Source organism: Periophthalmus magnuspinnatus, chromosome 20 (assembly GCF_009829125.3).
Source record: "Periophthalmus magnuspinnatus isolate fPerMag1 chromosome 20, fPerMag1.2.pri, whole genome shotgun sequence".
Taxonomy (NCBI): domain Eukaryota; kingdom Metazoa; phylum Chordata; class Actinopteri; order Gobiiformes; family Gobiidae; genus Periophthalmus; species Periophthalmus magnuspinnatus.
The window spans coordinates 12,952,191-12,969,323 of NC_047145.1; the positions used below are offsets into that span (position 1 = coordinate 12,952,191).

The 17,133-nt window shown below is 37.6% G+C and overlaps 1 protein-coding gene across 6 annotated transcripts in view; it reads left to right on the plus strand.

Moving 5' to 3' along the window:
• Positions 1–17,133, plus strand: part of abi1a (abl-interactor 1a) — a 49,977-nt gene that overhangs the window by 15,212 nt on the left and 17,632 nt on the right. For all 6 annotated transcript variants that reach the window (XM_033985752.2, XM_033985755.2, XM_033985756.2 and 3 more), the window contains exons 2-3: positions 285–452; positions 14,259–14,435. In XM_033985752.2, coding sequence (XP_033841643.1) covers positions 285–452; positions 14,259–14,435 — 345 coding nt within the window. The remainder of the gene's footprint in view (positions 1–284; positions 453–14,258; positions 14,436–17,133) is intronic.

The following is a 17,133-nucleotide window of genomic DNA, read 5'->3' on the forward strand; positions in this document are numbered from 1 at the left end:
CTGAATGCGTTTTATGGTTTATCTTTGCTGGAAAAAATTCACAGCCACACGTTGCATTAGTAGTGGTAGAATTTGTGGTCACAGTTCACATGTTGTAGTCACAGCAGTTGGAATAGTTGCAGTTGTAGTAGTAGTAATGAGGGACGGATGATAACAATTTATGTATATACAAAAATATGTGGTAAAATTAAGCACAAAAATGCCCCTCAAATTTTTTTTTCATACTTTTCCGTGATTCCCAGTGTTTCCACTTTAATTTGATTGTCTCTTTCTTCCCCCTCTAGGCCCAGGACAAGAGGAAGGCCCTGGAGGAGACCAAAGCCTACACCACGCAGTCCCTGGCCAGCGTGGCGTACCAGATCAATGCCTTAGCCAACAATGTGCTGCAGCTGCTGGACATTCAAGCATCCCAGCTGCGCCGCATGGAGTCTTCTATCAACCACATTTCCCAGGTACAAGCACAGGGTGGAGGGGGAGTGGTTCTTGTACAGAGTATTGTTCAGCCTGTATCCATGGCTCCTTTTATTGGTTCATCAGTCCTGGCCAAGTATGTCTGTGTGGAACTGTGGAAAAGCCAATGTTTGTTTTGTATAGTCAGAGAAAACTGCAAGTACAGTCTAATAGGCAACTAAATAGAGGATTATGTTAAGATTTTTTTGTGATATTTCAAAATACAGTTTACATACAGTTACTTTTAGCTTAAATCTCAATGCAGTGTTTCTGACTATTGTGTATTTTTTACTTTATGTTGTATTTAATAGGTCTATATAGTGAGTTTTATTTTGTGTGGCATAGATAATATGGGGAAAATGTTCCATATTAATACAGTAATTTGCTTGGCATTTGCAGCAGTTCAGTCTGGCAACATGCTGAGGGTTTTGTTTTTAATGCGTGAAATTATACTGCGTTTTATTTCATGTTATAGCATTGTTTGTTTCTTTATAGAATTGTCTTCTTATATTTTTCATTAGTTGTTTAACAGTGGATGACAATTAAAACCCATATCACAATATTTTGGATATGTTTAAATCTCACTTCTGCATATCACTTAACATTTCTTAATTTTAATCACATATTTATTTAACTTTCTAGTCGTGAAGAAAAGTAGGAGCTGTCAAATGTTTGGAGCCATTGAAAAGTTGTGAAGGCTTTATGGTTATCAGGTTGGCTTTTAAGGGTAATAATATTTGTTCTCTTGACTAAACTCACCTACTTGCATTAGCTAAAGCTACCCTGCAATGATATAGGCCATAAGTACTTACCTCACCTGACTCTTGCCATGTGCAGGTAATCCAATGAGGGTATTAAGGACTCAGACAAATCAAACAGACATCAGGTGGAATCTCAGGCCTACACAGCACCTTAACAACTGCATATGATTCAGCAAACTATATCAGAGCCATGTTTTGCAATGTGACTTTTCATACCTTTTGTTTATTCTCCATTCTTTAGGGAAATTCACAGGTCAGATGTTGAATAGATCTAGTAGACTCACTGGAGATGAGGGATGACAAGCAAAGAAACGGCATATTTGCTCTCCTTCAGATTTCCAGGCCGAGCCAAGGTCGCCACATTGCTGCAGCTTTCTCGCGATCACCATGACAACCTTCCTGGTCGTGTTGGAAAAGCTGATGAAACAGAATTAGACATGGGGATTTAGATAAAAGAGACTAAAGTGAATGTAGCTTGGAGTGCATTGTCTTGCCAAAATCACAACAGGAGTTCAGTATCTGGATTTTATTTTAATTTTTTTTACGTATTCATGGGTTTAAGCATTCAAAAGATATATTTAGTTATGAATTGTTGATAGTTATAGCAATGGTCCTAATTGTTTATCATTCTAAAACCAATGGCTTGGAGCAGGCAGGTGGGGGAAAAGATGCATTTAAATAAGTTAAAATAATAATAATAATAATAATGCACTTAACTATACCATTTAACTGCTATGAATATTAATGTGTTTTGATTATATTTGTATCAAATAAATTTCATAAGTTTGATTTCTGCAACACATTGCTAAGATTTTAATGGCAACTTATGTTATTTTGTTTGGCAATGTAACCCTTATTCTAAGCACATCACAGGATAATATAAACTCCTTCCCAAATATCATTGAATACTATCAGTTGGGAATAAATGTGATTTTTTTTTTTTTTTATTCTTGCACTTCTGTGTCTTTGTCTTATCTTATTCTTAGGAACTTTCTTACTTCCTGAAAAGTCACATCAGGTTAGCCAACTGTCAACAAAGGAAACGTCTTTTTCCCAGTCTACTGATTTTAATCTGGAGCACTAACTTCATCAGACAACGATCTGCGCTCCGGGGACAAACTTTGTGCTTATTCCCATCTTTTTCTCTCATTTGCATAACTCGTCTGCTCACTTTATGAATGATTTAGCAGTTTGGGCTGGCAGATGATGGCTTGATAAACCCTGAATGCCTCCGTTGTCAGACACATCTTTGTCTACTTTTCAAGTAGAAGTAGAGCTGTAGAGCTGTTACCTTAATAGCAATCAAATCAAAATTTGCATTTTGAATGAATGCAATTGGCAAATCACAAAGGGTTAAATTTTTGAACTGCAAAATAGCCTCTTTTATTCTGCATAAAACTGCTAACCCTGTAGTTTAGGCTGCTGCAAAATGTTTGGATTGAATTCATGCATTTGTTTCTAAGTTCATATATCAGCCTTTGTGTCAATTCTACACGCATTTAAAATGTGAACTTTGAACAACAGAATCCTATTAAAACACAAATCTAATCGCGAAGCTTATCAGAATAATGCAATTGGATACTTTTCACAGATTGTTCAGCTCTAAGGGGAAGGTTGGTTGTGCTTTGTGAGTAATAGAAATTAGGTCTGCAGGAATTGAAAAAGTTAAATAGAAAACTATGACTGGTTAGTTCTGTTGAAGCTGGATCAGGGAGGTGGGTGTGTTTTTTTTCCATGTGGTGTGGCTAAGAAGAGTCAAATCCGTTTCCATTGTTCTAACCACTACCCCATAGACTGGCCAGGGTGCGGCCTCTTGCTGTTCCCTCCGAGTCAAAACATGACAATACAAATTAACTTTACACAATACAGTGTCATCCCTGCATGCCTAAAGTAAAGGATAGACACTTACCTGGTCCTCTTGGCTTGTGCTTTTGAGCAGGGGTATTGGTCAGGAGTTTTTGACTGATTTGAAATTGTTTATGACCACATGTGGAGCTTTGAACTATTTATTGCTCAACAATATAATTTATCACTAACTATATGTATATATGTATATGTATATATATGTATGTATATGTATGTATTCAATGGGCCATTCAAAGTTTTCTGTCATATTTGCTACCACATTTGATGTAAAAAGTCTATAGCATCTCAGAGGTACATAGCTAGCTTCTTTCGATACAGGAAAAACTCAGAAATCTCATTTCACACAATCCAACAGCCCCTTTCTTGTGCCCCTTGAACTACACATGCTGCACTTCTTAGTTGGTTACAATCCCAAGATATGATGTTAGGAACGGAGGTCAAAAACCACAAAGTTTCAAAAACTGCTCAGTGTGTCAGCCAGGTAGCCACAAGAGCAGCCAAACACTGCGATTATAGTGAGTGATATAGTGGGATTCACCCATCAGTGCAGCTGAAACACGTCAAGGTGTGACACACTATGACTCTCTTTGTTGTAAAAAAAAAAATAAGTCAAGTAGGCCAAGTCAACATTGAATCATTATTGGTGTGTACAGTGAACAAAATATAACACCATGACCAAAGGATAGTATGTCTTTTTAATGTTTAGAGAATAAGAAAGACATTAAAATCAGAATTACATTTTATGATTATTATTTATGATTATTTAACATTAAAAGAGAAGAGTGCAGAATAAAAACCTTTCAGTCATATGCACAGCTCAACAGAACCGTTTTGAGCCTGGATTTAAACATGGTCAAAGTGGAGGCCTGTCTCACATCTTCGAGTGATTGGACAATCTCCCCGAAGTCCATCCTGAGATGATGCCCTCTAGTGTCAAAGACAATGTAGAAAACTGCAAGAAGAAGAAGAATGCGAAAAGGCATTAGGCCTCAGGGCCTTTGATTAGTGTATATATATTCATCTTGTCTGCTTGGGAGAATATTTTTGTTGTTTATCTAATCTCAGAAATATTTTAATGGTAACTGCAGTGATTTGAAAGGGAACTTTCTAACTTGCACATGGTCAGCCTGGTCAACTCAGACAGACCATGCCCCCTGGCAATAAAACATGTCCCAGAAATGACTGAATCTCAACCGAGATTTAAATTGATTGCACAGCTGTATCTCTAACATGTCATAGACAAGAAGACAGAACTTGATTCTGGCTTTTAATCTGTCTGACAAAGTCTTTATAAAAGTATCTTTTTACTTTTTATGTTTCATTGTGGATTTTTCTGCTCTCGTTATTGACTAGTGTAGTGCTTGGTCTCCTGCAGTTGTAGAACAGTTAGTGCTTTCTTTTGCAGGTGCATGGAGGCAGCAGAACTTGGCATTGTCAGGTGTTTGTTTGCATGTCACCTCTCGTGCTGTCACTTCCTTTCAGAGACACCAGCACCGGGGCCCAAGGGCTGGTGGAAGAATGGGGCTTCCACCGAGTGCTGTGTGTGAAGTGGCTGCTAAGAGACTGCAGACAGGGCCAGCTTTGTGAGGGCAAAGGAAGAGAAAAGAGTCGCATTAAGAGCCTGTTACAGAAACGTGGTAGAGAGGTGCTTGTTTCACAAAGGAAATTGAGTTTTTTAAAAATGTAATGGCAAAGTCTGTGGCACTTCTAAATTGGTAAACATCAAATGATTAGCACTACATAGAATTAAAACCAGTGCAGGATGAAGTGTAAATGTAATGTGTTCAGAAATTACAGTTGCATTGAAAAGTATTTGTTGCCTCAACTTTGTTTTCTAGAATCTTATGCATGCGACGTTATGATGCATATTGATGAATCTGTTGAACTGCTTTTGTAACTAAGTTTTCAACAATTCTACTAGGTCAGTAAACACAAAATGATTTATAGTTTTACTTGATGAATTATCGATTGTCTGTATTGTTGATTTAGGAGTGTAAATGTTCTGTCGCAATACAGACTAATATATATTGATTTATAGGGCTCCTTGTGCAATATTTGGCAATATTGCAAAAACATACTGCAATATGACTGAGTATTGCACTAAACATCATCATACATCACCATTGAACATCGAGAAATATAAAATTACAGACCCTACGAGGAAATAATGTCATTGACTGTATAGCTTACTGGCCATAGCACAGCTTACATTCCATGTATTGTTTGTGCTGCCCTAGCTGACAGACCGGTTTTCAAAAATAACTCAAGAGTGATTTATCACAAATTCTGGCAATGTCAATATATGACAGAAGTTTATATTTAATGTGTATTGGTGGTGTATTATTTTACGATAAGACAACCTTTATTTGTCTCACAGTCTGGAGTCTCCCATTATCCACAGTTCAACAACAGAGAGAATAGAAATATTTCACCTATATTTGACATATAATGACAAAAGTGTATCATTACACTTCAAATGTTGTTTTAATTTTGCAACCTAAGTTCACATTGACACCACTCTCCATCTGGACTAGTTGCATTTACGTTACAGAAAAGTCTTATCAGATCTACCCTCAGTCTGCTTTCTGTGTCTCCGCTAGCTTCCATTTGATTGTTTTGGTTCATATTTTGTCCCTCTTGCACTTGATCTGACAGTGTAGAACCACATATGTCAATTCCAGAGTCGTGTTGGCCTTGTGACCTTCCATAGAGAAGGAATGGCATTTGTCCAAACAGGAAATGAGCATGTGTGTATGCGTTACTGTGGGGTTCTGCTGTAACCACTGCATGCCTGTATATTTTTGTCCCTTTCTTTTGTGTATCGGTGGTCTACTTTTGTTTTCTGTGGAAAAAGTATTGGGTTTATATTATTTGATATTTTTTACAACCCAATATGCTTTACAACATGGGAAAGGTTTGCAATATGCTTGTTTAGATATAATTTGTAATTCATAATCCATCCATGCTCCTTGGGAGGGCTTATCTTGGTTATCAAGTTGCAATTCCTTCCTTCAGGAAAAGTATTTTGCATAATGTAATATTTTTATGCTAAAATATATATGGACTTATTTTGTATAAAAGCTGCCAAGCCTAGAGTTTACACCTCCACAAAGATGATGAAATGATTCTTGTATTAGTTCATAGCAGTTCATATTTAAATCTTCTCAAAATTATATTGAACAAAACCATTAAATGAATATTAACTTCATGCCTTCATGTATGACCTATGTTTCTGAGATGGATCATTTCAGTATGTATGATACTGACTCAAAGCATGAACCTTGTACATTTGATTAAATATAAAATGAAGCTGAGGAGTAAATTGTTTTTGTCAAGAGTTCAACCTCTGCATAATGATTGCATGATCTTTTGAACGCTTTCTTGGCTTATTCTCAAATGTCAGCTTGGCAAATATCCGCCGAGGTGTTTCTATGTGCTGTGTTAGCAAACAACACATCGACCTTGGCACCGCAGCTTACTTGTTTCTCTATGGGGAGTGGGAGAGATGTTTTCCAACTCCGTCTCCGCTCCTGTCTTCTGCACTTTGGGGTTGCTACATTCACAAGTGGAATTCGGTTTACGATGGATGTTTAACAAGTTACAGCCCAACGGGAAGTCCCCAAGCGACTTTTGACCTCCCAATTTGGTAGTGCTCAACATGCTCGCGATATATTTTGGACATTGTGTAGTACTCTGACAACAGGCTGCAAAAATGTGTCTTAGGAGTGGATTGGAGGTTTGCTGTTCTCTAAAGATTTATACTTGTGACCAGAAGTTTAGTGGCTATATAGGACAAGACACCCCAGGGCAGTCTCTCATGGGTTAGCCCCACACAAGGTCACATGATTGACAAATGGGGTCATGGAATAATTGACGTGGCGGTAAAAGGAAATGGAGTGTGAGAGAGGGATCTGGCCAAGTGGAGTGTTAATAAATTCAGTAAATTTGGGAAGGCAGCAAAATAGCAGTTATTGTTTTGGGCTGCATTCAGTGTGAAAATCTTTACGAAAAGAAGATGTTGGGTATTTCTTTGACAATGGCACAATCTTACTGGGAGATGATTTTGTACCTTGTTCTACTTGTACTGTATAACACACCCAATAATATGACTGATGTTGACAATACCATGATCGCCATTTTATCTGTAATATTGCCACAAGCTAATCTGACAATCCCTAAAGACTATCAACCACACAATGAGATAATTGACAAGGTCTAAGCCAGAATTTTCAGGTGCGTGCTACAGAAGATATTTTGTCTTTCCTTATACTGATGATCACAATTTTTATTCAATTTTATTTTATTTACATATGGCTCTCATTCATTTCCTGATCATACTCAAGATGGACTTATTTTTCTTAAATAAGTAAACAAAAATCACATGCATATCATTGACGACTAGAAAAAAATGGCTGAATCTTGATCTCAATTAAAATGGTCCGAAAACTCCAGATAAAGGTTAATTACATCTTGTATGTAAAGATTTGTTATAATTAAAAAAAAAAAAAATGTTCTTAGTAAATATGTAATTATCACCCATCCATTAGCTTTCTATACATGAGGCTATTGGCTGTGTTAATGCAAACCAAACAACTACTACACCACCTACTTTTATCTGTAACTGTTAACCAATATAATCCTGTATTCCACACTCTGACAGTCCAAGTTTAAATCTGAGCGTGACCGCTCTCTTCCCCTCTCCTCACATTTCCCCTCTTACTAGCCACACTCAAATCTCTAGTGTTTCCCAAATCGCTGTGCATTTGCCAGATTCTAAGTGATGCAACAAAACCCAGCAGAATAATTACATTGCATCCACATTCCACATATCCTCACACTAATCTACTGTACTCCCCTCAGGAAATCTGCAAAGTGACTGGAACAGGCCACAGAGACTGAACATAAATGCTGTTAGAAAAACTGCATTATCCTCAATTGACTGTCTCCACCTGCGAGCTAGCAAGAAATGAAGGTCCAAATGGCATTAACAGATATGCTTCATCCTTATTAGTGCCTTTTTAGTACCACAGTGCAGTCCAATTTCAAGCTTATCTTAGTGCTTAGCCAGAAATAGTGGCTAATGAAATGGCCTATTTAGCAAGTGTAGAGCCACATCTTATTTAAACTAGCTCCAATGAGGTGTGACAATGTTCCTGGACAGCAAAGAATGGAGGCTGAAGGATTTTCAATGTGTGTGGCTTACTGTATGTATTCGAAAGGAAGTAAATGAATGTTACATTTTAATAGCTTACTTAGTTTCACCAAGTGTCGTCCATGTGTTAAAGGTCCTATATTATGCAAAACTGACTCTTTTGAGCCATGTTAGAATGTTGTAACCTCCTCAAAAACATACCTGGTTATTGTTTCATTCTCATGTTTGAGTAACTCTTTATTAGCCTATTTACGTCTCCAAAGATCAAAATGCTCTGTTCCACCTTGTGATGTCATGTAGTTGTAGTTTCAAGTTAACGTCTACCTTTTACCTTTTGTTCAGTAGAGATGGGCAATTCCAGGTCTGAAATAATCCAAATTATACTGGAGCACTTGCTGTATTCCCACATGACATCACATGGTGAAACAGTGTTTTCCATTTGAGAGAAGAACTCTAAATATGCAGGGTTTGTGTGTTAAACATGCGTGAAAGAAACAAAACACAAATCCATTTTTTTCCCAAGGAAACAACATTTATAACATAGATCAGAAGATACCATAATATAGACCTTTTATATATTAATGACAACAAGCAGTGTGCTAATCTTGCTAGAGCTCCTACGGCTCATGTATCCAATTCATGGGATGAAGTGGCATCATTTTAATCCATTTACAATACATTTGTTTTTATAATTTTTATAATCTTTTTTTTTTTTTTTACTAGGAAGGCTGCAGCGTAAAACAGGGAGAGAAAGTGTAGAGACATTCGGCCAATTGTTCTGGAAATACGTTTTAAATGGCTAATTGCCATGGCAATGTCTGAAACTGATAAGATAACTATAACAGCTAAATGTGTCAGTGTTCAGAACATTAGCAAGAGTGTAGTTAGCTGAGAAGTAAATTTATATAGAGGGCACACGTTAACTTTGGCCAATGAAACTAACTAAGGTTTCTGGTCTATCATTAACTGCTAGCCAATTTGTCCGCTGGCTAGCCACAGATACTAACAAACACTAGAAGTATCTTGGGCGTTGTTTAGTAAGCTATAGTCGACTTTTCTCTATGCTGACTTAGCTTACTGAGCATTTCCACCAAACAGGAAGCATACATTCTTTTTTGAGTGTGGCAAGTGGCAATGCCATTTTGAGCTCATCAAAAACAAAAAAACAAAAATGCTGATATAGTAGTTTTCTTTTTTCTTCATTTGAGCTGAAATGAAACCAGCTGCGAGATGTGTTATGCTTGTACCACTGTTCAAAACAACAGCTAGTGGAAAATTGTCAAGTTGGTCACAGCACTGGAAGATCTATTGTTGGATGTTGATGTAGCGTGGATGCATGATGGTATAATGTGATCTGTTTTTCAAATGGTGCTGTCCAGTTTGACTGCATTGAGGTGTAAATCTGTCAAGAAAAGGCTTGCTTGGTCAAAAAGTTCTCCTGAAACAAATGCTTACCAGATGCACTTAAGGTGTTTTACTGTTTTTGGTGCATACTAACCTCCAACATATGGGAAAGGAACATACCTGAGTTTATTATGTTCATATGGGCTCACCCTTTTTGATATAAGTTGTTGTGAGTCAGCAGGGTTTGAACATGTGGCTTCCTTGGGGTGCAGTGCTAATCATTATAATTGATCTTTAACGATAATCCTCTACTTTTGCACCTTTGTGTCCATTTGACTTTCACATGTGTCGCTCTTACATCAAGAGATTTTTACATGGGCTCAGAGAAATGATTCATTCTAAATATTTGGACACTTGTTGCTCCTGACAACCCAGCAGGAATCTGCTATGGCAAACCCACTTGAGTCACTCACCAAAATTGACTTTTGGCATAAACCTGTTGGTAACCATTTTTAGGTATGAGCAAATACTGCACTGCACAATGTAGGGAAATATATTTAAGAAGCACTGTGTAGCCGTTTCTAGTGAAAAGTCCGCCAAGTACTTCGGTCAGTGGAGATGTTATTACTTTGGCTGTTCCATAGTATGACATTAAACCAATCTATGTTGTATTCACTCAGTTACAAGTGTAATTGCCTGCTTGTCTCCATGGAGATAGTTTTTAGTTTTTTTTATGCCATACTGTGGAACATGTCAAGCAAAAAATGTACTCTTCATGGAGGTGTCAAACCCTCTAACAGACAAGTTACATGGTGCACCTTTGACTGGAATTTACTAGCTATCAGAATTATTGCAGAACATTTTAGATTGTGGAAATATAGCTTCAAATGATGCATGGATTTTAATATCTTCATTATATTTATGCAGATGGATATAAGTCTGGTCCTCATGCCCCCTGACGCTTTTTGAGTCTGACCAAACATGATGGTGCAGTCAGATTTGTTTTTTCCAGTGACACATGTGAAATGAAGGTGCTCATTGCTATTATTCGCCTCAGATGAACAGATTTTAGTGCTTCGCTCAGTAATTCTGCCAAAATCTGCAATGTTTTTCAGTCGCCTGTGATATTTTTTTCTATCTTTTTTCCTCATAAGCCGCCATATTTGTTTTGGTATGGGCAGACCATAGGTTGCCATGGTTGGCTAATCCACCTGTCAATCATACCCATTTGAAAACGGGAAGATTCATTGGTGGCCAGATTTATATCTTTGTAAAGTATTGGGCAAGTGTGTATTCTGGACCCCGGGCAATCATATAATAAAATGTTTGTCGATTAAATGCCATTTCTTAATAAGGAACCCAAACCTTTAAGCCAAAAAACATGCAGTCTGCAGCCACAGGCTTAAAACATGTGCAACAGATGTGACTCATCGTGTTTCAGAAGTCTCTCCAACACAACATTACACCCAAGACACGGGCATCCAATCAAAATGGAAGGTGTTCTAACGATGTTGTTGAATTCACCCATTCCTCACCTCTTATGTAACAGCAGCTGACAGATTGGCTCTGTTCTATGTTCTTAGAGGAAGGACGTGGACTGCATCTTACTTCCCCTCCCCGACAGCTGTGACACTGTTTGTCCACATACTCTCCTCCGATAAGAGGAACATGTCTATTCCCAGTTTAGACCGAATTTCAATGGAAATTGTCTAGATACTAGTTCCTTATTTGCTGAGACTGATTAGCACATCCAGTAAAAGCTAATTTTGTTTCAAAATTGTGATTTTAGATTTTTATTTACTTATTTATCTTTTTTTTTTTAAAGAATAATTTGAATAAAATACTACCAAAACTACTATAGCTACTATATTTGATACCATGGTGATAACAAACTCTTTAAAACTATTGAGGAGAAGTAAAATTTTGTCTTATTTATGCAATTTTTTCAATATTGAATAGCTCTTTTGGATACTAGTTTTAGCATTAATTAGTATTTGGGTATCTATATATTTTCTTGGCATATCATCTTAAAAAAAGAAACTCTTAAGACTTTTTCAGTGTAGAATGTAAATCAGGGGTGTCCAAACTTTTTTCATGAAGGGCCGCATATTAAATCACAGACAAAGCCGAGGGCCGACTGAGGGCCATAGACTGGTCGCCAATACAGTGAATACTTCAAATGTGTGTTATTATTACAAGTTAGACTGAACCACTAGACCTTTATTCATGCTTACATCCTCAATGGGACACATTAAATATTTGATAAGGGCTTGTTGAAGCAGATTTTCAGAAATATACAGTAAAAAGTACTGTTTAAAGAAATACAGGCTAATTCACCTGGAAGCTTGAGGGCCAAGAAAAATTGGTCTGAGGGCCGCATTTGGCCCCCGGGCCGCAGTTTGGACATGCCTGATGTAAATGTTTAATGCTGTATGGCTAGCTAGGCAATTTTTGTTCTAGCAGACCCATTCCTCCCTCTAAAATAAAGCTCCTCCAGCCTAGTATGTGGCATAGATCTTGATTTATGACACTTTCTGCCGTTGTTCTGTGCATGCTGGACTGCATTTGTTAGTCTCTGTCCTTTTCCACTGGAGCATTTGTAGAGTATAAATTGAGGTTTTTACTAAAATGGAACATTACAGCCACTTGTTTGGGTTCACTTCAGTACTTTGTTTCTTTTACAAACCACTTTACACTTGCAAAAAGATGGCCACACTGTTAACACTTGTGCAATGTCTGTATAAATTAAGATGTACAAGTCATCTGAACAGGACTGAAATCTCTCTGGGAGCAATTATGAGTTATCGACTTATTAAATATAGATTTGCCTTTTCGATGTCTTCTGGGAGGTGTAGTTCCTTTTTCTACGTGTGCCCTAAAGGAAGTCTGTGTAACATCAGTACTCTGAGGTTAATGTTCACTGTCAAGTTTCAAGCTTAAATTTGATTGAGAATGCCATTTATGTTCAGAAATTTTCCAGAGATGCACAACAGACTACACTATTCTTACAACTATTTTGAGAACTATGGGATACAATTGTGTGATATGGTGGTCCTGGTTTGGTCCCAGTTTGGTCCCAGTTTAGCCCCGGATTATCTATAGCCCTCAATTTGTTTAGCATGATTTAATTTAACAGCATTGTCCCGGTGATATCCTGATTTTGTCCTGATATACGTAGCTATTGTAATATATCTATAGATTTAGCTTAATCCTAGTTTGCCTTCCCTTCACATCTAAGAATAATCTGATGATTGCAATTCTTAAACTGAGTCTGGTGAAGTTGATTGGACTTTACAAAGATAGACACTAGATTTCATCTACCAAAGGGGGGTGGATGTTTTGAATTCTCATGACACAAGAAGTAGACTGAATAAATGTGTCTTGATCAGTATATTATGGTTAAATGCTTAAAAAGCCAGTTTAGCTTTAGTATAAAACCAGACCTTTTATCTAAGTAGTTACACATCCTGTTATATAACATTTTGCATTTTTACAGTGTTTCAGAGACTGGCTTCAAGGCAGTGCCCAGTGCGGAGGCAGGCCTGCTCCAGATCTGTGTTGTATGACAGGAATCCTCTATGGACTCACCTCACTCACTCATTCCACATGTGTGTGAGAGAGAGAGAGAGAGAGAGAGCATCTCTGAGCCAGAATGTCCAATCCAAAGTCATTATAGTGCTGTGAGAAGTGCGCAGGCTAGCAGCCGCACATGTAATAAATATTGTGTAAGATGGAGACGTAACAATGCCACTGTGTTGGGTAGTATTGTATGACATTTTGTATTAACTTCATAGCATGATTGTGTGTCCATTTCTAAGTTTGTCCTGCATCAAATTTGTAATTTTGAACAGACTACACAGAGACTGGGGCAGCTAGAAAAAAAGCCAAATATTGGCTACATTCTTCAATAGCTGTCTGATACTGATAAGTGGGAATTCCCTCTGTTATCACCAACATCCTTGATTGGAACTGATATGTCACCCATTCCTATGTACAGTACCAAATATGAGCAAAAATGATGTAATTAATTGGTTGCAGCCAGGTTGAATTCCCAGACAGGCGTTAGCATCTCCCTGTGTCTGGCCTGGTTTCTTCCTGGTGTTTCCAACATCATTCTAAAACTTATAAAGTACATTTGGCTAATCCTCGAGCTAGTTTCTCCTGAACCTTGCTCATCTGAAGATTTGTCCTTATGTACTGCACTGCGGCCACCCACAGCAGCACTCGAGTATGAGTCAACTGCAGAGGACACATTTCTCTTATAGGGACACAGAAAGCATAGTATAGAAAGTTGCAGAGCTACCTTGTATATTATATAGCTATAGCTATTTGAAAATATATTCAATATTATTCATTTTCAAATGATCATTTCTAATCTAAAATCTCCTGTTTGAGATATTAAAGTGATTATTAAAACTGTATCACAATTATGTGAAATCCCTTTTGACTTCCATGTCAAGGGTCAGAAAATTCATCTCTATATTAATTTGTGGATTCAGCGATGCTTGAAGCCATGTGCTTAGAGTCAATCAATTTTAATAAAACACCACGTCTGAAAAAATGAAACCACCTCAATTTAATTAAATGTGCCTATAACATTTCCACCATAACCCTAAAGCTTCTATTGCACTCTAAAAATGAATCCATCGTATATTCACCTTTTGTCTCTATATTTTTTGTTCCAGACGGTGGACATTCATAAAGAGAAAGTGGCCAGGCGAGAGATCGGTATCCTGACCACCAATAAGAACACAGCCAGGACTCATAAGATCATAGCCCCCGCTAACATGGAGCGCCCGGTCAGGTACATCCGAAAACCCATAGACTACACACTGCTGGACGATGTGGGCCATGGGGTCAAGGTGAGTGGTGTTTCCTGTACTGCCCTTTTGTATTGTTTTTTGTTTATTGTTTAACTGTTGCATGTGGTTTGGCTTTTGAGATAGCATGGTTTTACAATAGGTTAGTTACATTTGCATTCTTGAACTTGAATTAGAACATAATTTCAGGTGAAGGGCAGGGACCTGTATAACTCTAGACATTTACATTTTTTTTTACAAGAAATATCCAAAATTATGATAAAAAAATGTTGATCTATATCATAGGGATTGGCTCCACAAAGTTACCACGTTAATCTGATATCTTGAAGCTATTGTGAACAATTTTTTTCACTTTTGTTTGTTTATATGAACAGAAAAGACTTTGAACTTTGTGCCAGTTTTTGTTTCATGTGGATAGTTCCAATAATTACAGCGATATTAACGATAAACCAGGTCATCAAAAGTGCAATCTGACAGTTAAACAGCAAATCCCACCATAGAATTCTGACCTGTTCTCCTGATAAATTTTAAACTATTGGGATTCTATATTTAATCAGGCTAATTTGTTTTTGTTTTTCATTTCTAAATTTTGCAAATGTCCTAGAAAAGTATGAAAGTAATTTGGATATACTGAATATTATTATGAAATATTATTATTATTGTAACTTGTAAATCAATATATGTGTGTGCATTTTAATATTCCTATGTTCCTTTGCTTTTAGATAATTTATTAAGAGTACTTTTTCATTCAGCCCACACCATATTACTCTAGTCTAGTTCCACCTTTTCTGTTTCTCCAATTTCCTCTCCTCCCACACCTATTTTTGCCTGAAGTTATTCCTTTCTCTTGTTTTTGATTTCTGTCTAGTTTCTTTTTTCCTCATCCGCGCTGAGCCTGGCAGAGCTTTTATCTCCTGCGTCGTTTCTGACCCTGCAGAAGAGCGTCCCACGTGGGTTGGCGAGAAAGGGCCGGGGGTGTAGATGGATCTCCAAAGCATTACATCACACAGAAAAAGACACTCTATTCTTGCCTGACACATATTCACGGAGACATTTTTAAATGCACTTAAAGGCCCATCCTGCTCTCGTAATCTGCTACTCCAGTTTCTCAAGAAACCCTACAATTACAATTCAGGCTTTTAACTTTGTATTTTTGATGTCGTAGTGGGTTATTTAAAGCTGTAAGTGAATGTGGTTTGCTCACTTTAGGGGGTCAGTGGGTCGTCCCGGCAACAGCTGCGATGACATTATTTCACCGATGGCGGCAGGCGATTGGTTCCCTGTTCACTCCACTTCTTAACAATCAGCCAATCAATCGTGGCTGTCACACAAATTAGATTATAGAGCGGGCATCGGGGTCCAACAGTGATAAGTGAAGGATGAAAGCCATTGTGCCACTTTGAATGTAGTCTCTGTATAGGGTCTGGTGCCAGGAAGCTACTCTTAATGGGATGCTAACAAAGATTTTTTCCCACCAGTAGAACCCTTATAAAACACTACAATAATATATAGCAGATGTTGAACAATATACACTTCCAGTCAAAAGTTTGGACACACTTTCTCATTCAATGTTTTCTTCTTTATCAGGGCTTCAGATTAACTTTGACTTGGGTACACCGGTGCACAATAAGGGTTTAATAAATAGCTTTAACCTGAACATACAATGCATACTCTACTACAGTACTCACTTATTAAATAATATTCTACTACATTCTACTATATTCAATATGTGTATGAGGTGTGAGAATCTACAATCTAAATAACCTCGGAAAGAAAGATGAAAGTCATGAAAAGTGTGCCTAAACACTTGACATAGCGTACATGCAGATACTATACAGACACCACAATTTTGGCTGTCTGTGATGAGAGATTTCTGATCATGGGGGAAATCTTGAGTTGTAGCTCTTGGGTTGTAGATCTCACAGTGAAACAGGGACAAAGATTAAACTAAGAACAATTGTATGACCAAAGATGTGCTGCAATTCATAACAAGTGTGTCTAATATTTTTGAATCTTGATCATAGAGTGAGCCCTCCTCTTACTGCATCTGTGATCAATCTCTGTCAAACATGTGACCAACAGTAAACAAAAGCACTCCTCAGAATAACAGCAGGAGAGCTTGCTGTGAATGGGACACTCTCACTCTTTTCCCCTTTGAATTTTCAAAGGTTTACCAATATGCAAACACTGCTAGCATGCACCGCTAGCCTTAGCTAACCTGTACAACTTCTGACTTTACCACATGGAGCCAATAGCCTCATTAGCTGCAGTGGCACTGATTGGCCTCAGGTGCTAGTGTTTAAGTAGTGAGTATTCAGATCAGAGAGAGTCCTTTTATAATTAAACCACCCGGATTTCAGCACTGAAACTAGAAATTGGATATTTGTCTGAGAACCGTAAACATAACGCCAAATGATCATAGAAAGGACAATATCACAGGGATCAAGATTCATGTATCGCCATGTAATCTCACTCCAAATCAAACCACCAACCTCTTATAATCTCACAAAAGTTCAAAACTTGGGCATTCCATCTTGCTAGACTTTCAACATTTTGTCACTTAATTTAATTAACCACAGACCAAAATCGGCTTAACCCAATTCAAAGCTTTTGGAATATCTGCTGTTTGTATGGGCCTATAAAGTGTCAGATCAGTGAGATTGGTTTTCCATAGCACACACATTGATCTCCCTTTCTCATATGCATGCCACAGCTCTGAGAAGCAGTCGATGTTTGCCTC